The sequence below is a fragment of the Petaurus breviceps genome, unplaced genomic scaffold (assembly GCF_028583685.1).
Source record: "Petaurus breviceps papuanus isolate PSGF00001 unplaced genomic scaffold, PetGlider_PUasm1.0 558, whole genome shotgun sequence".
Classification (NCBI taxonomy): Eukaryota; Metazoa; Chordata; class Mammalia; order Diprotodontia; family Petauridae; genus Petaurus; species Petaurus breviceps.
In genome coordinates, this window is record NW_027186376.1 from 1,358,283 (window position 1) to 1,380,315 (window position 22,033).

Here is a 22,033-nt window from a genome sequence, read left to right on the forward strand (position 1 = left end):
AGTGGAGGGTGTGTCCACGTCAGGAGTCCCTCACCCAGATTTAGAGCCATCTTACTCGTTGCCCAAAACCTCCTGTGCTTTCTCTTTGTGTCTTTTAGGATTGAAGTCACAGCCCCTGAGCGTTTCCCCTTTTCTGTCCCTTTCCAGGTGTGTGCTGGGAAACACTACCATCCTGGCCGAGTTTGCCACAGACGAGGAGGTGAGCCGGTTTTTGGCACAAGCCCAGCCCCCTCCCCCTGCCGCGACACCTAGCGCGCCCGCCGCCGGCTGGCAGCCCCTGGAGACGGGACAAAGCCAGGCAGATGCCGTCGGCCCCGCCCTGAATCTTTTTGGGGGGTCAGCGGGGCTCGGCCAGTGGAGCAGCGGCGGGGGCGGCAGCAGCGGCGGCGACCTCCCTGGCGCCTCCCTGTGGGGGCCCCCAAACTACTCCTCCAGCTTGTGGGGGGTCCCCAGTGGGGAAGATCCCCACCGGATGGGCAGCCCTGCTCCTTTGCTACCTGGTGACCTTCTGGGAGGAGGGTCGGATTCAATCTGAACTTAGAACTTTCAACTCTGACCTCGTGACCTTTTTTGGAACAGCAGCAGCACTAACTCGACCTTTTCGTTTTTTTTTTCAACTTGCAATAAATACATTTTTAAAAGGAAAAAAGAAAACGGAGAGAGAAAAAAAAAGGTGGGTCATTGCCAGACTGTCTGAGCACACAGTTGCCTCCCTTATACCTTCAGTTTTTTCGTTTGGAAAATGAATCCAAAAAGAGAACATATCACTCTTGAAATACTTGAATCATGAACGCCAACCTAGAAAGACAATGTGAAGCAAGTACACATACCATTTAAATTTCAACACAAAAAATTAAAAAAATTAGTTTCTAGTTTTTCACTTTTTCATGTTATACGGAAGTTGTTGCTAAGAAACATATATACTGAAAAATAGCTTTTTAACTTGGTTTGCACTGGGTGTGTTTCCGTCCTTAGGTCTACCGTGTTTGGGGGGGGGGAGGGCAAAAGAATTGTGGGGTTGGGGGAGGGAAGACTAGACGGAGCCTCACTTTAAAAACAAAACAAAAAACTTTAAAAAAAAAAAAGGAAAAAAATTGTGATTGGCTGGTCGAGAAATACCAGTGTGTGCTGGCACGTGTAACTGCCCAGGCATGCTTGTGGTTGGTGTGTGTGAGCACGTGTGGACGTGTGTGTGTGTGTGTGTGTCTGCTCCTCCTCCTCCTTGTCCCTCCCCCACTCACGGAAGGCCGGCCGGGACTGATGCCAAACCCAGTGGGGTGCATTCAGATTTCAGGAGAATGCTTTTCACGCCCTCAAGCAGGGCACTCTTTTGTGTTTGCAGGTCATCTGCGTGTGTGTGCGTGTGCGTGCGTGTGTGTGTGTGTGTGTGTGTGTGTGTGTGTGTGTGAGAGCCTTTACGTCCATCCAGCAGCAGAGTGGAGCACTGCCATATCCAGAATCAGGCAAGCAGGAGGCGCATCTGGAGTGACCACGTCTTCGTGCGTTCATCCATGTACTTATTCCATATTTATTTCTGGTTTTAAAATTAGAGACACATCAGAACATCCCGCTGCTGTGTTTTCTCAAAGCAGGCCTTTTTGGTTTGGACGGGAATGGGTGGAAAGACCTCCTTGCTCTTTCACGGTGTAGCCGGTCTCCCTTCCCTGGCCGTGGCCCAGACAGATGGAATTTGCTTATTGGAAATCAGAAATTTCATGCTTACCTAAATTTTCAACTAAGTTGTCTCGTCATTTAAAAAACAAATACAAAAAAGACCTGAGTGGCATCAGCCATTTCCTGAAGGCATAGGCAGCGCCCCTCTCTGCTCGCGATTACCTGTGCCAGGCCTGGGTGTGTCCCAGCACCAGACCGTCACTGACCGAAACGTTTACTGAAGAATGTTCTTAAACCAGTGTGTACTTCAAGCCTTTCCTCTTGTTTCTCTGTGTTCTGTATTTCCTGTGTATGTGGTTTTGCTTAGGCAGGTCTAACTAGCAAAGACTTTGAGTATTGCACCTTTTTTTCCTGTATTTTTGCTTTTTTATGTCGGTATTTAAAGAACTTTTTGTGAGCATCAGTGTAGAACAGTACTCTGGGCGGAACAGGGGCGACCTTCAAATCCACAGCAATGGCCAGTGGGCTCTACATGGGCACTGCTGCTTGTGGGGAGGGGAGCTGAGTGGACCGGAGGGAGGGAGACCCCTTCACACCCAGCACCCACCTCCAGCGTGGGCAGGGAGAAGGGCCAGCACTTGGTTAGGCGTGGACATCATCAGTCTGCATTCAACTGCTTTCCATAAAGTGCCCACATTCTGTACCAGCAAATGCCTGCCCGCTCGGACCCGACCTTGGGTGGGAGTCGATGCTGCTGTCCTAGTCAGCTTTCTGATGGGGGGGGGGGGCCCGGGGAGGCGTCTTGTGTGAGCATCTTCAGTGAAGGATACAACGATGCCTATTGTATTGAACTTTTCATGTGTGTGTGTGTGTGTGTGTGTGTGTATACATGTGTGCGTGTGAGTGGTCAGGGGAAGGCAAAAAAAAATCATTCGCATGTGGAAATTGGAAGCTCTGTAGGTTTCTTGACTCAGCCCTGTCAGTCTAAACCAGGCATCCGAAAGGCTTGACAAAGGGGGGTGCTAAGTTGGGGTTATGAGAGCGTCTTACAAGGAGCATTTGCTGCATGTGATGATGAGATGTGACTCGGCAGGGGGCAGGTGGGCAAGCTGGAGGGTGTGGCGGACGGGCAGCCGATGCATCGCTTGCTTTCTCTTTTACGATACCCCTACCCCAGGCCAGCCACCCGTTTCTTTGTCCTGCCCTCTGCAGAGAAGACCCCCCTCCTTCAGCTCCTCTCCCTGCTTTCTTCCCAAGTGGTGAAGCATCCGCTCTGTTGTGGCCTTGAGGTGAAGCGCAGCTGTCCTCCATAGAGAAAACACGATCTGAGTTCCTTACCTGTAGTGGAAGTCCCCGAAGGGCCTCGCTTGGTTTCTCATGTCCCATTGCCTGCTGCCGCCCCCCACCTCCCCAGGGGCTCCTCACGTGTCCTTCGCCCTCTCCTGAAACCTGCCTAGTGGTTCCTCTACCTGCACTTTGGGTTAGTTAAGTTCATTATATGATACTACGGTGAAAGCCGGGTGCTAGAGCCCCTCTTGTTTACAAGACATAATGAGGGATTTGAAATATGTAAAAATATAATTGAGAAGCTAAAATGTTCTTCCATCATAAGCTTAAAGGGAAAAAAAATTTAAAATTTTTAAAAAGACCAAAAAGTGCATATATATAAAAATATATATATATATTTTAGATGAAGACTAACTCTGGGAGCGTATAACAGTGTTTGTTTGGGGGTTTTTTTGTGTTTGTTTTAACATTTATTTTCCTGCTTTAAAATTTGCAAGCATTCTCAGGAATTCTAGGGTAGGAAGCCAGTTTTTTTGAAGATGGTTTATTTAACTGTATCTTATCCTAGATAGATGGCTGTTTCTTTCCTGTTGATAAACTTTTACAAGTTCCTGAATCTTCAAGAAGAAAAGTTTAAAATAAAAGTTTTTACTTCATTTTAACAAATTCAAAAAGAAAAGTCTTTAAATGTTACAGTCATAACTGGGGATCACACATTTTAAAACCTGTACAAAGAAATAAGATATTTTTTAAAAGTTCTCAGTTCAGCAGCAAGAAATTCATCATACATACTCTTACAAAAAAAAAAAACAGCTAAGAGAGTGATTAAGCTGTAACAAGCTCTGTCTTAGTCTCATTTGGAATTGAGTGTAATTGTAGTTAGAGAAAGAGATGGGCGTCTGTATGGGAATGGCATCCCTGGGCCTTCCCACTGAGGACTAAACCGCTATCTCTCCTCGCACTTTTTTTTTCTTTTTTAATGAAAGAAAAAAGACAATTTCCTGCATTTTTTACTACCCTCCCCCAAATATTAGTTCTGGCTGTAAAATTTAGTAAAGTTGTAAGAATCTACATAAAGAAAATAAGGAATATAGAGTAATGCTTTTTGGAACAAATTTTAAATCTAGACATTGCTTCAGGAAAATTACCCGTGGACTGTTCCATTAGTGGGAAATGTCTGTGTCTACCTCCTTTTGTTGTGGAAAGGAGGGGGAAGAGTAAGATGATCGAACGAGGAACAAATGATTTTGACTTTCTAGCTCCCAGCTACTGTTGTGTTCGTTTTAATTGCTATTTTAAAGATTTGCTGCTTATTTACCTCCATCCACCAGCTAGAGACTTGGAAGTTGGACTTTCTTCTTTTGGTGATATTGAATCCCCCTTTGGCATATCCTTCTGGGGCCAGATATTGAAATTCCCAAGCATGACGAGAGCTTCATTGAGACATTTGAGCTTACCACTGGGAATGAAAAGCTTCCTCTCCAGGCGAGGGGAAGCGGAGTTAATGCCTGAAATTTCTCTGAAACCGCTTTAGTGCCTTCGTACATACACCCAAACATCCTGTGAAAGGGGGAGAGGGGTGTGCGTGTGGTCCAGTCACTCCATGGAAATTAATGCACCTGTCCTCGAAACAGTATGGAGTCCTTTTGGCCATGCCCCAGTGGCAGTGGGCGAAATTTCAAAAAAAATTCCTAGAAATGTGCTTTTGAGTCTTGGAAAGAGTAGAATGCCAAGTCCCTGCCCTGCGTGTTACTGTGTGCCCTCCACTTTAATCCATCCCATGCTTTGTGTGAGTGCTTGTGGAAACGTAGACCTGTGTTAATTTGGAAAGTCTTATTGTGTTGGGCCAGTACAAGGGAGTCCTCTGGGGTTTCCTGCTCCCCTCTCCCCTTCCTTTTTTCCCCTCCGTTCTCCAGAAGGTTTGCCTTGTTGGTTAGCAGTGACTTAAGAGCAGGATACAGTGAGGATGTGGCGTCTCTTGGTGAGAGCCGCTCTGAATGACTTGAGTACTTGTCCTCCAAGCGGACGGTCTGAGAGTGTGCCATTGCCCCCACCCCACACCCACACCCCTGCTGCTTCTGAAGGACTTCTGTTCACTTCTCTTGCTGGGCCATCATGATTGGTGGAACGACCCACCGAGTTGGCCTCTTTTCTCCTCCTTGAGGACAAAGCTTCCTGCATTCTTACCAGGTTTCTTTTCAGACACTCACTGTCTCAAGTGACCAGAGAGGCAGGCTTCCTCAGTGCTTCTCACGTGCTTTGGTCTCTGGCCACCTGCCCAAAGGGAAACGTCTTCCATCAGACCAGGCTGTGTGACCAACCGACCCTCTCCTGTCAGTCTTCATTTTCGGTTTCTGCTAAGCCAAACCGACAACTCTCCGAGACACTGTGAAGAAACGGAAAGCTCAGCGAGCCAGTGCCCCTGGATCATGGGGTTCCACAGCCGTCGCGGAGGCCGCAGTTAGCGCATGCTGCAAGTGAGGGTTCCAGCGCCACCCCTTTCGCCAATGTCCACATTCTTTGTCTCCTCGATGGCATGGGGACGTTTTCACGCACACTCTCCGTCTGGGGGATCTTCATTTCTTCTTCTGATATAATAGGGTGGCCAGCTCCCCACCTTCCCTGCCAGTCTGGCATCAATCAGCAGGAAGCTCCCAGTTCTCTTGTGAAGTGTAGTGTCTAAGGCACGTGGGGAGAAATGAAAGCTCTCTAGGAACTGGGAAGTTCCTTATTATTTCTAGAAGAAACTTCACTTCCGTGTTGGCACGTTCACCATCAGCCCCTCTCACCCCTTCTGTGCTTTTCTGAGGGCTGCATTTTTAGTAGCCCTGAGATGCGGTTTCAGGCTTATAAGAGGATACAGTTCCCCACCCTTTCTTTTTTTCTTTTTTAAGATCCTGGCATTCTGATGCTTCTGTTGCACAGACTGAAGATTCCTATGTGCTCAGCAGAGAGCTTAAGTCAAGCCTGTTTTCTCTGCTTCAGAAACAGTACGTCTTCAGGAGACTTGGCTGTTAACACCGTCTCTCAGTTGAGTCTTGAGATAGAGAAGGTCCCAGTTCCTGGTCCCTTCCTCCCCTTCCCTTCCCCCCCACCCAGGACAGTTAGAACACAGTAGACACAGTTTTATTTGTTGGGGTAAGGTTTATATTTAAGGTCTTGAACTAGGAAGAAATATATATTTTATCCAATAAAAGTCAACCTTTTCCTTCTCCAGTGATCTTGCCAGGTTCTGTCCCATCTCCTCTATGCATTAACTGTGCATCTTAGTGTTAACTGTACGAGAATCTTCTTCAGTCTCGTTTTTTGCTGTTAAAGTGTCTAAGTGGAGTTTAGTACTCTAGTGGAAATGAGAAGTGTTTGTCCGTGCGTGTGTCTGTGTCTGTGTGTAAGAGAGAGATAAATTGTAAATCTTGTGACCTCAACATTCAGCCAGTAACGAGGGTCCCTGTACCCAGCGACCACCAATGGCAGCACACCATCAACCGAACCTTTACTTTTATTATACCAGTAGGACATACGTAGGCATGCATGGTCTGTATTTCTATGGCCAGTGCCAAAGGGGTGTGTGTGGGTGTGTGAGTGGGTGTGGGTGTGTGAGTGGCTGTAAGAGAGGGAGAGTCAGATCCAGCCCTTCAGATTTGGGATTGCTACCGATACCAGGATTTTGTGAATGTAGCCGTTTTATCAAAATGGGAGGGTTTACTAAGAAAGAAGGCCTTGAAATATTTGCGGGAAATGTCACATATCATTGCGTCCGATAAATCGCCCTCCTTGCCGTGTGTCCATACCATCCGTTTGTTGTGTGTGGCAGATCTGATTTCTAAAACTTTTCCATAGCCCTTAAGAAGAAGGGGGCTCTTTAACATTTGGGCATGTTGAGTTGTTTGGGGGGAATCACCATCAGCCAGGCACTACCACCTCCCTTCCTGTTCAAAATGACAAAAGCTGCTGATGTGAAGTTGAGATTTAGTATTTCCCCTTTTCCAGTTAACTGTTGACAGAAGAAACCTTTGCCCAGTGCTGCCCGGCGAGGGCGTGCTGTGTGCTCCTTGTGACTAAAAGACAGGCGCCCAGGAGAGATGAGGAGAAATATCCAAGATAACCAGTGTTTGTTTTTGGTCCTTACATAGTGTTCCTTAAGCACTTTGTGCCTCAGCCGAGGGATTTTAACTGTAAATCAGTGCATTGAAAATATGATACTTTTAAGTTCCTGGGTTGGTTTTTTTTTTTTTCCTGTTTCTAGCCAAATTAGTAAATGGGCTCCGCTTTTTTGTTTGTTTGTTTCATTAAGCAGAATTTTTCTTTAGAGATGATGCTAAGCAGTAAAAGGAGTTGGCCAGCTTGCTGACAGTATTGTGTGGTTTGGTTGTGGTTTTAAGTGCTTTGCTTTCCCACAATCTCATCTCCTCTGTTCTCTTGCGTCTCCCCTGCCCCTGGCCATTTGGTGTCCCCTCTCTTTACATCCGGCACCAGAAGGGTCAGCGGGGTGGGGGCCGAAGAGGAGGAGGAAGTTCCAGAAGGTGACCGGGGTGGAGAGAGGAGCCTTACTTGCTTGGAGGGGATAGATAGCCTTACAGCAGAGCTTTATGGGGAGAGGTGTGGTCGAATCCAAATAGAGAAGCCAAAAATGGAAAAGGGGGTGCTTATGCAAAAAGAAACCCAAACCAACATCTCTGCAAACCTGGACGGCATGACCTGCCTTTGAAAGGGAGGCCGAGGCTCACCAAGTGATTCCAGTCAACATGCGACATTTCTTGCCAGGGAAGTGTAGGGTAGGTTAGAACAAGTGTGTTGAAAACACCACCACCGCCACCCCCCTTTTTATTTTTTTTAAGGTGTTACTTAAATGTATTTTTGAATGTGCCTTTGTGAGTACAGGAACCATCTAACTGGGAAGCTCCCCATCAGAGATGAGGAAAGATGGAAGGTCAGACTTTCTCCCAGAAGCCCCTTGCAGGCCACTGTTGACCGTGGGCATCAGTCTCACAGGACTGAGGAGGGTAAGGAAGTCATGTTGGCGTGCGCCTTCCTCTCCAGAGCGGTGACCTCGTGTCTTTTGTGCGTGCGGGTGCGTGTGTGTGCAGGGGACTGTCTGTCACTAGGGGAGAAGTGAAGCGTGCCAGTGGCCAGGGCGTTTCTCACTTTTTGGCGCCCTGGGATGTGGTGCAGGCAGCACGTCTTGACCCTCCGTGTCCGATAAGATCGCTGGGCAGGGTGCCCCAGCTCCAGTGTTGCCATTCGAGCAGACAGGGTATTACAAAGAGCAGAGGGTTCTGAGAAGGAGAGGGACACATCTGAAACCCTCTTTACTCTCCATCTTCTCACAGCTGAAGCAGAGAAATCCGCCGCCTCTCATTTCGTTTGCTTTTGTTGTCCAATATTCCGCCTCTTCTCCCCATCCCTGACCTTCTGAAGACACCGTGTACAGCGCTTTGGGCCATTTCTCGGATTCTTGTCTGCCTCCGGTCCTCAGGGGGGAGGGCCCCTCACAACCAGATTCCTTCATCTTCATTCAGGAAGACAAAGGGAGGGGGGATACTGAAGCTTTCTCTGCTCCAATCTCATTCCTCTCTAATGGCCTTGAAATGTATTCTTATGCAAATGTGAATTTTGATACTGAATTTAAGAAGAGGTTGTTTTTTTTCTTTTTTCAAAAAAAAAAGGTCCCATATGTGGTCAGCATTGCTTTTTTATTTTGTAAAGTGAATTGTAAACTATGCATTCTGCAGGGGGGCGGGGAGTGGGGGTGTTAGGGGTTGATGAGTAGCTTTGCATAATTGTTCAACAGTTTCTGTGTCCATGGTATCTCTGTGTTTAGGAGGGAAAGGGGGATGCTGATTCAGTACAGCGAGGACACCGGGAGCCAAAGAGTTCTCTTGGCAGCCTCTCCCAGTGGCTGGGCATTGTTCGGGGAGTCTGCTAATTAAGTCAGCTGCAGAAAACCAAGCTGCTCTGCAGCAGGGGCAGGCAAAGTCTAGCCTGGTAGTGTTCATCCGGGGCTCTCTGGAGAAGGACTCGTTTCCTGCACTCAGTAACTAGTCCCTTTCAATCTCAGGAACCAGATCACCTCATGTTGCGGTCCTTAGGAACCACCTTGCAATCTGTCCATTTCCGAAGCCTTTGTTTTTTCTCTTAAGAGCTGGAGCCCACTGCTCCTCCGTCCCACAGATTTAGGACATCACCCCCCTGCTGTGCTGGGAAGAGGGCAGAGAGAGCCTGCCTGCCTGCCTCCTCCCTGCCTCCCTCCTTTCCTTTCTTCCCAGCCAATGTCATCTGGATTTCGTGGGACCCCCTTTGGACTCTGGACACCTAAGATCTGAGTGAGTTTCTTGAAGGCATCTCCTTGGGAGCCCCCCACCCGGCTACCCTCCGTGCCGTCTTATCAGGATCCCTTGCCCGTGGGAAGCCATGGCATCCACTTTACTCTTGGCGTCATCCTCCACATGCAGTATCATCAGCAAGAGAATGTTGTGGCTGTTTTCAGTGTTGTCCATACAGCAAGCTTTTTTGTTGTTGACGTTCACAGTACTGTAATGAGTAAAAGACTTGATCACGTCACGCTCTCCTCACTGCGTGATCCTATCAGGGTTCCAATCTGTTAGATTGCCTTTAAACACACAGACAGACAAACAAACAATCCTGAGGTTTCAACTGTTTATCACAAGACAATACCTCGTTGGTACATTTCCCATCTTGTAACTCTGAATCCTTATCTCCTCTTCTGACATTAATGGATTTTTTGTTTTTTAATAAGAACCTGTAAATAGCGAGATAGCTTTTAAAATATTTAGTTTGCTGTGAAAGTAACCCTATCATATGACGTGGTGGTTTTTTTTGTTTGTTTGTTTTTGGTTGTTTTTTTTTTTAAGCCATCAGAAATTTCAGCTTGTGAATCCTTCATATTAAAGACAAAGCCGAGGTCAGGGAGGCCACTCTGCGTCTGTGGGTGGGTGCCCCTCCACCCTCCTCCGCCCCTTTGCTGCATACACAGGACAGGTCCTAAAGCTGGTTGTGCTGTCTCTTCAAAAAGACGCCCTCCCAGGTGCCCAGAGCGTTCCCTCCTCGATGCCTTGATAGAGAAAGCTTTCCATGTAAAAGCCAAATGGTGGCTGCAATTGAAGGGAGGATCGGCCTGAATCCAGCTCTGCTGCCAATCACGTGGGCTACTCTCGGGATGGAGCGTGAGATGGCACCAGGTGCTGCTTTTGTGCAAATTAAGGCCTTGTAGAAGTTGTGGTGACACTGACCGTGACAGGAGTGTGTTGGCAGTCTGTCCAGCTGCACTGCTCTCACTGGTATCCTCACCCCATCGGTGAGGGGACAGGCCCTCCCTAAAGATGGCAGCCTCCCATGGGTAGGCATTGGCCAGAAGTGGTGTCAGCGCCCATTTGGGGGATACAGATTTTAGGGTTTGGTTCAGCCCTTCTTCCCACCTCCCAAGAGACATCTTGCCTATCCTCAGTAACTCTCCCAAAGGGCTCTGCTGGCTTTTGTCCCCGCGTTCCTGGTGGGCCACTCTTTCCTCCTCAAACCCCTAGTGACCAAAGTGTGCCCAGTGAACCCACTGAAGAAAGCCACAGTGGCGCATGCCCACCTTGAGTGGTTTGGAATTCTGCACCCTTGGCCTTCATCTCATTGTGGCCTTTGGGTGCAGAGTAAGGACACCTTCCCCCTCCCCCCCGCCCCGGCTTAGGAGAAGAAAGCATTCAAGTGATCCAGCAGTGCCCGACTGTCCACAATCCAATCCTGTATTCTGTGCCCACCCCACCCATACCCCCGTTTAAGGAACCAAAAACAAACCGGAGAAATGAAACATAACCTGACAAAAAAAAACAAAAACGTTTTCCGAACTATTTTATCTTCTACCATATAGATGGAGATGAGATGGCTGCTTTGAGTTCTGGAATCCTGGGGCCTGTGTTTACATGGGTTAGTTCAGATACCTTCTACCCCATCAGGAAAGAAGTGAGCGTGTGAATGCCCTCCGTGCGATTTCTGCCTCGATGGCAGTGGAGACCGTGGGCACTGGAGGTGGGGACAGGAGCCAAGGGGAAGCAGCGGAGCCCTTCTTTCTCCTCCGGCAAGCAGAGAGGCCCCCTTTCCTCCTTCCCTCTCTCCAGCCCCCCACTTGCCCTCCCCCCCAAGGCGCGCCCGCAAGGGCATCTAGAAGAGAGGCTGGGTTTGAACGGGCAGCTTTCTTTCCCTACTTTGCACACAGACAGGGATCAGGAAGGTACAGTCACCAGAAGCAAAGGTCTCAATGGCTGCACATAGGATGCGCTCTGCAAGTTACCTACAAGTGTTTTGTTTTTCTAATACTTGAAATAGCTTTTACAGTTTGTTTGGGTGGCTTTGTTTTCTCTCTTCTCGGGTGGGCAGTTCACAGGACAGGGAAGAGGGGGGAGGGGAAGAGAGGAAATGACAATGTCTTTTTTTTTTTTTTAATCAAAACCTGGGTTTGATCCTAACCCCAATTTGTTGAAATTGCTGGTTTTACATGGACACAGAAACTAGGCACTTTAGAGGTGCACTTGCATGGCAGGCTGGGCCCCCCTTTTCTATATTTTTATTTTACTTTTAGTATAGTGGTACTTAAAATCACTGGTTCACTTAAAAAAAACAAACAATAAAATGTTAAACTCTACTAATGTACAAATAAGCTGAAACGTTGCATTTTATGTGTATTTTTTGCCATAGCAGGTACTGTATTTTTCATGCTGGATTTCAAAAAACAAACAAAAAAGAGGGTGGTGTTTTATTGGATTGTGACCGCTTAAAATCAATAAGGAATTAAGTCGTCGTCATTTCATTGAAACTGAGAGATGATGTAATGCAGATGGAAGAGTTTTCTGAAGGGTTGTTTTTTTTTTTGCTTTTAAACAGCTTATTTTTTGTTTTTTATTTTATTTTATTTTTTGAAAGATATGATTGTATTATGTGCAACTCAGTTGCTTACATTATAACTACAAAATATTTTTGGGTTCCTGGAAAAAAAAAAAGAAAAAAAAGACTAATAAATGTGTTTGGCTGCTAAGCATTTAATCCTGTGCTTTCCTCTTTTATTCTGACAACTTTGTTCTTGCCAGGCCGATTTTAGTTTGCTTATTTTCTTCCCTCTCTTCATTCTGCACCCAAACCTTAACAGGTACCAGAAACTCAGCCTCGGAGTTTCACGATATGAAAGTTCTGATTTTGTCTCCTTTCCATTTGCTTCGATGTATGCCCACGGTGTTTGCAGTCCCCGTCCCGTCCCAACGGTTGCTTTTTGAAAATAATCAAGGAAGAGAGAGCACTTTCCCAAAAGTGCTCCCTGCCCCCCACCCCACCCTCAACAGCTTTTCTCTCTCCTCCCTTTTTTGTGTTGTGATCTTTGGGAGAGGGAATGAGGGGCATGAAAGAGAGAGAAGAAGGGCACCTACTTGAAGCTGTGTGAGGAAACCCTGCCACACACAGGGACTCATCCAGTTTTCCTGCCACTGCCTGCCTCTGGGGCAGCCTTGGAGAAGCTGGTCTGATTGCCAGCAGCTTTGGGAAACACTTGAGACGTCTGTTGGTGAGTGACGACTCCCCGTCTGGCAGACCACATGTCCTCCCTCTAAAGGCTGCCTATCCAAAAGCAACAGGTTCTGTGTAAGAGGGAGAGGACTTCACCGTTGTGACCAGCACAAGAAACGGTGATGGATGCTGGGCCCAAGAGTTTGCTTAGCAAACCTATCAGCTCCAAGTACCACCAGCAGCTTACAGGTATGGTGATGTCTTTGGGTCACAACTTAAAGAAAGTCACAAGTTAAGAGAGGAGTGTGCCTTCAGCCGAGCCTGAGCCTTTGGGACCTCCCTCAGTGAGTGAGTTAGCCTAAATATTCTCTAAGATTCCATCCTCCCTGCTAGAAATTGCAGGGGGGGTGGGGGAGGCTCTCCTCTTCAATGCTAAATTTGTGGAAAGTGGCCCTTGGCCATCTGCATCCCAATCAAACTTTTTTCCCCCCACTTTTTCTGGAGGGGGGAGGGCAGGGCAGTTGGGGGTAAGTGACTTGCCCAAGGTCACACGGATCGTTTTGTGTTAAGTGTCTGAGGCCGGATTTGAACTCAGATCCTCCTGACTCCAGGGCCGGCACTCTATCACCTAGCTGCCCCATCCAGTCAGACTTCTTAATTGTGAAATCCAGTGATCTTTTGTTAGTCTCCCATCTCTGAGATTTTTGTAGCACCTGTAACTGAATCCCCCTCTCTTCCCTTGACCTCTGTGACTCTTATCTGTCCTGGTTCTTACCCTGCTTTTCTGTTTCCTCATTCATTATCCTCAGCTCCCTAAATGCAGATTACCTCCCAAGAGTCTGCCCTTGATCATCTTTTTTTTATTCAGTGGTTTCAGCCTCTCTTAGGGCTGCAATTAAGAACCCCTCTATGCAGATAAATCCCAAATCCACACCTTTAAACTGGAAGGATGGAGGCTGGAAATGCAGCCAGCTGCCTGCAGAATATGGACCAATTCGACATGTCCCAAACAGGACCTAACTGCTTCCCACGCGCAGCTGTTTCTCCCCAGGCGCCCTTGTCCTCTTGATGACAGCCACCCCCTCCGAGGCATCCAGGCTCCCAGTCATGTCACCCTCCAACACCCCTCAAGCCTCCAAGAACTCTTGCCCTCTGCACTCTCACTGCCACTGTCCTTTCCAGTACATTCCAGTGCCTTGCACAGTCACACTTAACGTGCCGTATTTTCCATGCTCTGCATTCCAGCCGGATTGGCTGGCCTGTTCCCAGCCTGCCTCCTGTGTCCTGCACCCCAGGAATACACCCTCCGCTTGCCTCTTACAATTCATGTCATACCCCTCCCCACCCCCCCACCCCCCCGTAGAGTCCAAGCTCTTGGTTCAGGATTGACCGTTTTGTTTTGTCTTTGCCTCCTGAGCACGATGCCTCACACATTGTATGTGCTTCATGAATGCATGTCGAGTGGTGAAGCCTCCTCCCTGATGCAGTCAAATTCAGACTCCTTAGCCTGGCATCTGAGGCCATTCACCATGTGGCACAAACCCACTCTTTCAGCCTTATTTTCTACTTTTTCCCCGTCACAGGAAGGTTCACGTTCTGACCAAACTGGGGTATCTGCTCCTCGATTCCATCTCCGACTCTCTCGCCCTCCCAGGCCATGCGTCATCCACACGCCCTCATCATCCCAGAATATTGCTAGCCTTCCTTTCCCTTATGGCCCAGGTCAGGCTACATCTCCTTGGAGTCTACCAAGTTCATCTCTCATGAAATAATTTCCCTCATAAGTTCCTAGAGCCCTTCATGCGAAATCTCTACCCCCTTCCCTCTTTCTCTCTCCTTTCTTCTTTCTCCTCTGTTCTTCTCTCTCCCTTATGTCCTCCTGGTCCAGGAGTGAGGAAGACCTGAGTTCAAGTTTTACCCCAGGCATTTAACAGCTGTGGGGACCTGGGCAACTCACCTCCTTAGTTTCTTCGCCTATAAAAACAGAGATAATAATAGCACCCATCTCACAAGGCTCAAGGCAGTATTTGTAAAACACCTAGCACACAGTAAGTTTACTAGGCTTGTTTCCTTTTTATCTTACCTTTTACATATTTGGGGTCATAAGATTCTCGACAGAAGGCACTGATGTCATTTTCCACCTTTCGAGCCCCAGAGGCCCCCTACCATCTCTTGCAAGACTATATGTTGACACTTACAACTATTTTGGGTATAAGAGAATTCTGAAATAAGTTCCTTGTCTTCAAGATGCTAACAATCAGATGCTGAAGACGGAAGAGGGAAATGAACACGTAGTAAATGCCTCTCATATGCCGAGTGCTGCGCGAGGCTCGTAGGCACAAAAGGTACAGGTGTTAAGTGTTAGTTAAAGAAGGTCACTGGGCTAGGAAAGACTCGGATTGGCCGGAGGGGGTGAGACCAGGGTTGGACTTGGGAGAATGGCTACGATTGGACCCTGGAGAAGGGCTGCCGTGAGCCAGAAGATTCTTCAAGTTGCCATCTTCCTTTTTTTCTTTCATTTGTTTAAAAACTCTCCTAGCTATCTTCCAAGTTTTTCATATATGAAAGAGAAGATTATTTCCAAAGCTGCCTAGGGTAGGGAGAGTTGTGATTTGTATTACTAATATCACTCTCATGTTCTCTATGTAGGAGTCATTTTTTAATGTTCTGAAAGTTTCCCAAAGTCATATGATTCTATATCTAAATTCAGTGAGTGTCAGAGAATTATTTGTGCATGGAACTATGGAGACTATAATGAAAAATGGTGCAGTCACCTCCCTCAGTGACCTTGCAGCCTAGGTGGGAGATGGGGCATGGGAGTACCCATTAAAATTCACATAGCCTTTGAAGGTTTGCCATGTGTTTGTCTCATAGCAACCTCATGAAGCAGTCCCCACTTTACAGGTGAGAAAACAGAGGCTCTGGGGGTCTGAACTGCTCAGTGAAGCAGGACTCAAACCCAGGTCTCCTGGCTTCCGAATCTAACACACTTTCTACCATGGCGTGCCTCGTGTACAGTACAGATAAATACAATATACACTAAAAAGTGGTGAGTGTGTAAGGTAGGAGAGATCTAAAACATCACCGAGCTGGGTAGGTCAGGGAAGGCTTCATGGAGGAGATGGGAAGACTTTCATCAGAGACATGTGAAGGGACGGTGGGTACACGGGAGTCTCCTCCAATCCATCTTCCACAAAGCTACAGATCTGACCTTGGCCCCTCTCTCCTCAAACTCCCGTGGGTCCTCCCCACCCAGAGACTCGAGGATCAGGTAGAAGTTTGTCCGGATCTTAAATCTCCCGACCTTGCCCGTTGCAGCCTTTTTCAGTGTTACCATCCCAAACTGCAGTCCAGCCAAAGTGGACTGGCTTGCCGTCCCATCACCATTCCTGGAATGCCCTCCCTCCTCACTTGTGCCCCTGGCAACCTCCTATGACCTTCAAGATTCTGCTCAAGCACCATGAGGCTCCCCCCCCCCAAAAAAAAAAAAAAACAAACATCTTGTGTTTCCTTTGTTAGCAATTGTGTAAGTGCCCAGTTGTGTCCGTGTTCTTTCTCTGGAGAAAAAGGAAGCTTCTTGAGGGCAGAGGCTGTTTTTCAGTTTTGTTTTTTGTCTCCCCAGCATCCAGCCCAAAGTAGGCACATAGGAGATGCCTCCTGATTGATGGAGTGGTATGAAAGAGGACTGGAAAAGCCATGGAAAGGTAAGGAAAGAAGGCTCCGAAAGGCAGTAAGATTCAGGTCAAAGATGGTGAGTGAGTTACAGGAGGTTGGAGGGTATCCCACCTTTCCCTTAAAAGGCACAGTGATGCCCTCTTTCTCTGTTCCTCTATCTGACAGGATCATCCTTGGGGAGATCAGGGGGTGTTGTTGGCAAAATGGTTTGCTGATAAAAGCCAAAAGAAAGAAGTGGGACTCAGCCTCTGAGCCTCGTTGTTAAGAAGCGTTTGTGGCTGCCATTAATGTGCCCTGAGGTCCAGTCCCAAAGTAGTCCCAGCTCCATCCAGAATCCTCCCTCCCTGGGCTCCACACCCCAGCTACTTGAATCAGTACCTTCACCCCTAGAAGGTGCGCTGTGATGTCACAAGTGTGTATCTTTGGTCCCTGTGCCTGGAACGGCCCCCTTCCTCCTCTGTGTACCCATCCTTTCCAACCCCCTTCAAAGAGAGAGAGAGAGAGAGAGAGAAGAGGCTGAGGGCAAAAGAGAAGAGAAAGTGAGAGAAGAGAGAACACACCGTTCTCTATTTGGAGGCAGATCATATATTTTATCATGAATTTGGAATTATAGTGGGTCTGATCCCCCGTGCCTATGTCACTTTCCCTCTCTTGGCCCAAGTTCTTCATCCTTAAAATAAGGACACTGGATTGGTGGTCCCTAAGGTGCCTTCGGGTAGTTCATCTATGATTCAATGAAGAGCAGCCTCCCACCCCCACCCCTCCTGGCCCCAGGTTGACCATACAGAACCATCATCTAGTTACTAAGGCAATGGAGTGTCCTTCCTTCCTGTAATGATACTCCGGCTTTCAGACCCCATCTCTTTACCCAGCACAGAGCCATCCCCTTCCTCCCACCCCCAGGGGCCCGTTACCATCAGACTTCTCCAGGCCACACCTTCCTCCTAGAGTGTGCAGACCCTGTCATGCCACCCATCCTGGAGACAGCAGCAATGGCAGCACCCATCAATCTCCCCCCTTTATCACTTCCCACAGGGTTTTCCTGCGTATCTCCATTCTTGCCCCGCCCACAATGACTTTGCCCCCCCTGATGCTGGAATTCCTGTTCAGTCTCTATGGGCCACCACAAACTCCTTTGATCTTCCCCATAGTACCTAAAACAGTGCTTGGGAAATGAATGGAAATTAAATTATACTCTCCAGTGTCAGGTCAGCAAGCATTCGTTAAATGCCTTCTATGTGCCCAGCACGGAGATAGGGCAGAGTTGGCCCTGTGGACTTGAAGGGCTTCCGAGTCAAATGGAGAAGACCAAGTCCTGACCACATGGAATCTGGGCTTCTCAGACCTGTTGGGTGCCTTAGACCTGCGGAGCAGCCATCCCTGATGATTACTGACCAGTAGAGACAAGAAGAGCCCAGACCTGAGAAGTCAAATGCCACAGTGTTCTTGCTGCATGAGAGTCAGCCTCCTTTAAATTGTTCAGTGACTTGCCAATGCCTCATTTCATCCCTGAGCTGAGAGGCCCCTAAAAACCCCCAAATCCCCAGTCCCTGCTCTCAAGGAGTTCACATCTAATGGTGTTACTTCTAGCAAATGGAATGTTCTCCGGCCTCTCTTAAGGCGTGGATTATCCATCCTCATTATGGAGGCCAGTGAAAGGCAATGGGAGGAGAGGCTCAGGTGAGTGATCTCTCTAGAACCTGCCAGCTTGAAGTGTCAAAGGGGAAAGACTAGTTTGTGTGTGACTTGGGAGCAGAGCATGGTGGTGGGATCCGGGTGGTGGGACTTGGCGTAAATCCCTCCAAGTCTCTGGAATCGCTGGTCCCCTTTGAGACTTAGCTTGGGTGCCACCTTCCTCATGAAGTCCTTCCTCCAAGCAGCTCATACCGATTTTGCATGCACCTCCATCTCTCCTGGGGTCTCCTCAGTAGAATGGAATCTCCTGGAGGGCAGGGACTTTCATTTTTTTACTTGATCAGCTCGGTGCCTGGCACAGAAATGCCCATGGATGGTGGTAAATGATCCTTGAGCTATTAACCATAGTCCTTCCTTCCTGCATGAGTAAAAGGTTTCTCAAATAGGCATGGACAAAAAGGTCATCCCCGCGTGGATTATTTTTTTATAATGATTAAATTTAGCTTCACTTATGATTCAGTCTAAGTACCAACTATGTACCTGGGAATGTGCTAAGACAAAAAATGAAATCTTCCCTTCCCCAAGGAGTTGACAGTCTACTAGGGGAAGACAAAGATAGCTACAAAACAGGTAGAGAATACATACAAGGCAATGGCAGGGCCGGGGAGATAGATGGACGAGAGGCACTTGACCTGCGCAGCAAAGCGAGCTAGGGCTTCCAAGACATGAGGTGATGAGGAAGGAGAGGAGCCAGCCATTGCAGAGGCAAAGGGATGGAACAGGCAGCCCAGGGTGGCCACAGCGTGCAGTGTGTGGAGGGGAGTGATGTTGCAAGGGTAGACTGGGGTCAGCTTGTAAAGGACCCTGAATGCCAAATTTCTATTTGACCCTAGAAGAAATGGGGAGCCAGTAGATTTTACTGAATGAGGGGGTGGGGGTGGAGAAGGGGTAACAGACTTTGGCACCTGAGCGGAGGATGTGCTTGGGTGGGGAGAGACTGGAGACAAAGGGATCAATTGGGAGGTGATTTCTGTAGTTCAGGGGAGAGGTGGGCCCCTGAGCTGGGCTGGTGGCCGTGAAAGCAAAGAGAAGGGGACATACATGAGAGTTGGCAGCTGACCAGATGTGGGAGATGAGAGTGAGGAAATCAGCGAATCGACAACGACCTTGAGATCATGGACCTCGGTGACCTGAAGGATGGCGACAGGGAAATTCGGAAAAGTTGGGGAGGATCCTGATCATGGGCTGAGCTTGCTGCCTGTGGGACATCCAGTCTGAGATAGGATCAGGAGGCAGCTGGCCATGCAGGGCTGGGCCTAGGAGAGACCCCAGGACTAGATTCAAGTAGGTTTGGGAATCGTCTTCCGTGGTGACTATTGATTTTATGGGTGATGATGACGTCACCAAGTGAGAGTGTGGAGAGAGAAGAATGAGGGCCCAAGAACAAATCTCGGTGATACTCTGTAGGGGGCGCGAGATAGGGCCTTCATAACTCACCCAGCCTCCCTACACCTTCCCTGCCCTCCCCCTCCCCCAGGGACCCTGGCCTCCTGGCTGTTCCACAGGCAAGGCCCTGTATCTCTTAGCTCCGGGCATTCTCTCTGGCCACCCCCTGCCTCTCTCGTCTTCCCTCCTCATCTTCACCTCCTGACTTCCCTGGCTTTCTTCAAGCCCACCAAAAATCCCCTCCTCTAAAGGAAGCCTTGAGCCTTCTGCTGGTTATCTCTTGTGTGTAACTTGTTTTTGCATAATTATTTTCATGTTCTCTCATGTAGATTGAGCTCCTTGAGAGAAAGAACTGTCTTTTACTTTTCTTTGTAGGAGCTTAATAAATGCTTCTGATGACTGATGATGTCACAAAAGAGACTTAGAAGGAGTGGCCAGGCAGGTCAGAGGAGAAGAGGAAGGGGTGGGCAGCCACACCCAGTGCTGTGGAGAGGTCAAGAAAGATGGATGGAGATGGAGAAAAAGCCATCAGACAGATCCCGGAAGACTGAAGAGAGAGGCTTCAGTTAAAAGATGAAGCTGGAAGCCAGATTGTCGAGGCAAGGGTTGACAAGACAGTGGGGAAGAAATGCCAATGATGACTAATGAGCATACACAGCTTTTCTAGGAATTGGCTGAAAATCAGAGGAATAATTTGGAACAGCTAGGGGGATGACCCAGCGTCTCGCAAAAGTTTTTGAAGGATGTGAGAGATGGCTATGTTTGAGTACAGGTAGGAACCAGTAGATAGGGAGAGGCTGAAAATTAGAGAGGGGAAATCTGCTGGAGATGTAGGAGTGGATGGGATCAAGGGTGCATGGAGAGGGGCCAGCCATGGCAAGAAGGGTCACCTCTTCATTGGAAATGGGAGATAGGGATGATGTCATGGGACTGTAAGGGGATAAAAAGGAGGAAAGGGGAGCTCTCGGCAAATAGCCCCAATTTTCTGGAGGGACAAGGTCCACAGCTGGAGAAGGTGCGAGGAGGGGGTGGCGGTGGCTTGAGGACAGGAGTAGGGGTATGGAACAGCCACGGAGATGAGTGGGATAGAGAATCTAGTAGGAAAGAAGAGTGAGATTGTCCTGCTGTTGTGCAGCGGCTGCGGTGTGGGGCTTCCTTCAGCAGCGCAGGAGTATGCAGAGGAGAGCTGGGTGGGGAATCCTGTGGGGTTGAGAAACAGCAAGTGAACAAAGGGTTTGGGGGGCTGGTGTGCCCTAGCTGACTCAGCAAAGGGTCCGGATTGGAAAGGAAGGAAAACACAGATGAAAAGATGATGGCCTAGGGATGAATGTACCAGAACGGGGAAGGGATGGAGGTCACGGCAAGTACACAGAATGGGACTGGGTGGAAGGCACAGGCAGAAGGGCAATGACGGGTGATTACGAAGATGAGTCAGCATGTTTTGTTGGAGGCTAAAGAAAAAAAGAGACAGGTGAGACCTGAGGCCAGTTTTGCCCCTTACTAGGCTTATCTTGGCTCTGGCCACCTTGGAGCTTCACCAAGTCCCAGCTTCTAGAAGAAGCCCTTTCCCTCCTCCTTATTCTTAGTACCTCCCCTATCACCCAAGCACTGATTCCACCTATCTCCATCCTGTTTGTACAGGGTATATGCACACGGTCTCCCCCATTAAACTGGGAGGTCCTCGAGAGCAGACTTGTGCTTTCCTTGTATCCCCAGCGCTGAGCACGCACAGTAGGTGCTTAATAACTAGCAGCTCTCAGTCTCCAGATCTGCAGGATGAAGGAGCTGGACCTGAAGGCTTCCAAGGTCCCCCTGGCCAGTTCTAGATCGAGGAGCCCTCCATAAGAGAGACTTGCTTAGGACAGACGGGAGAGTCCCTGGAAATAAGCCCTGTGGAATCTGCCCCGATCATCCCGAGAAGGACATGAACAGGGCTTTGGCCTCCCCTTCTGACTCCCAAGCTCTCCGGACCGCGCTGCGCTGCGCTGTCGCGGGGAGTGCGTCAGGCCGTGGTGTGGAGGAGGGACCTGGGGCGCGCCTGGGGTCTGCCCGGGATGCACGAGGAAGGGGGGAGGGGATGTCCCGAGGAGCCTTGGCAGCCCTGGGGGGCGGAGTCCCAAGCGCCCTGCCCCCAGCCTCAGTTTCCCCACGTGTAGAAGTAGGGGGAGGGGTGAACTGGACCCCTTCTAGCTTTAGAGCTGTGATCCCACAGTCAGTCTGTGGTTCTGACAGTGTGGTGGCCCTGGGAGAGTCTCTCCCCTGCCCCGGGCCTCAGTTTCCCCACAGGTTAAAACGGAGGAGCAATGACCCCCTAGATGATTCAAATGTCTTTTGGCTCCGGCTGGCGGTAAGGCTGACGCAGTGACGTCACCGACTAGGGAAACCACGTGGTAGAGGCCAGCGGAAGTCCCGCCCTCGTGACGTCACGACGCAGACCCCTCCCTGACGTGGACAGCGCCTTCCCGGAGGCTGGGACGCGCGGAGCCGGGATGTCGGTCAATGGCTGTCACGGCGGCGGGCCGGCCGGCCGGGCCACGTACAGCTCTCCGCTGGCCTCCCGCTACGCCAGCCCGGAGATGTCCTTCCTCTTCAGCGACGCCCACAAGTTCCGGACTTGGAGACTTCTGTGGCTGTTCCTGGCAGAAGCGGAGCAGGTAAAGGGCCGGCGGCCAATCAGCGCCCGCGCTGCGCCCCCACGTGACGCACGCTCTCCAATCAGAGCGCGGAGGCCCCAGAACTTTGGGGAAAGTCACACGACCCACGTGTCCTTCGTCCCTTTCTCGGGTGCACCGCTCTCGGGCCTCAGTTTCTCCCGTAAGAATGGCCGGGCTGAACTTGACGGCCTGTGAGGGCCCTTCCGCCCCCCCCCCCCCCCCCC

The 22,033-nt window shown here is 49.2% G+C and overlaps 2 protein-coding genes across 8 annotated transcripts in view; both read left to right on the forward strand.

Moving 5' to 3' along the window:
* TNRC6B (trinucleotide repeat containing adaptor 6B) overlaps positions 1-11,951 on the forward strand; it is a 230,321-nt gene extending 218,370 nt beyond the window's left edge. For all 7 annotated transcript variants that reach the window (XM_069102859.1, XM_069102858.1, XM_069102857.1 and 4 more), the window contains one exon: positions 148-11,951. In XM_069102859.1, the coding sequence (XP_068958960.1) occupies positions 148-535 (388 nt within the window). In that variant the 3' untranslated portion in view covers positions 536-11,951. The remainder of the gene's footprint in view (positions 1-147) is intronic.
* ADSL (adenylosuccinate lyase) overlaps positions 1-22,033 on the forward strand; it is a 300,844-nt gene that overhangs the window by 256,692 nt on the left and 22,119 nt on the right. The window contains exon 2 of the mRNA XM_069102878.1: positions 21,588-21,809. Within this exon, the coding sequence (XP_068958979.1) occupies positions 21,645-21,809 (165 nt within the window). The 5' untranslated portion in view covers positions 21,588-21,644. The remainder of the gene's footprint in view (positions 1-21,587; positions 21,810-22,033) is intronic.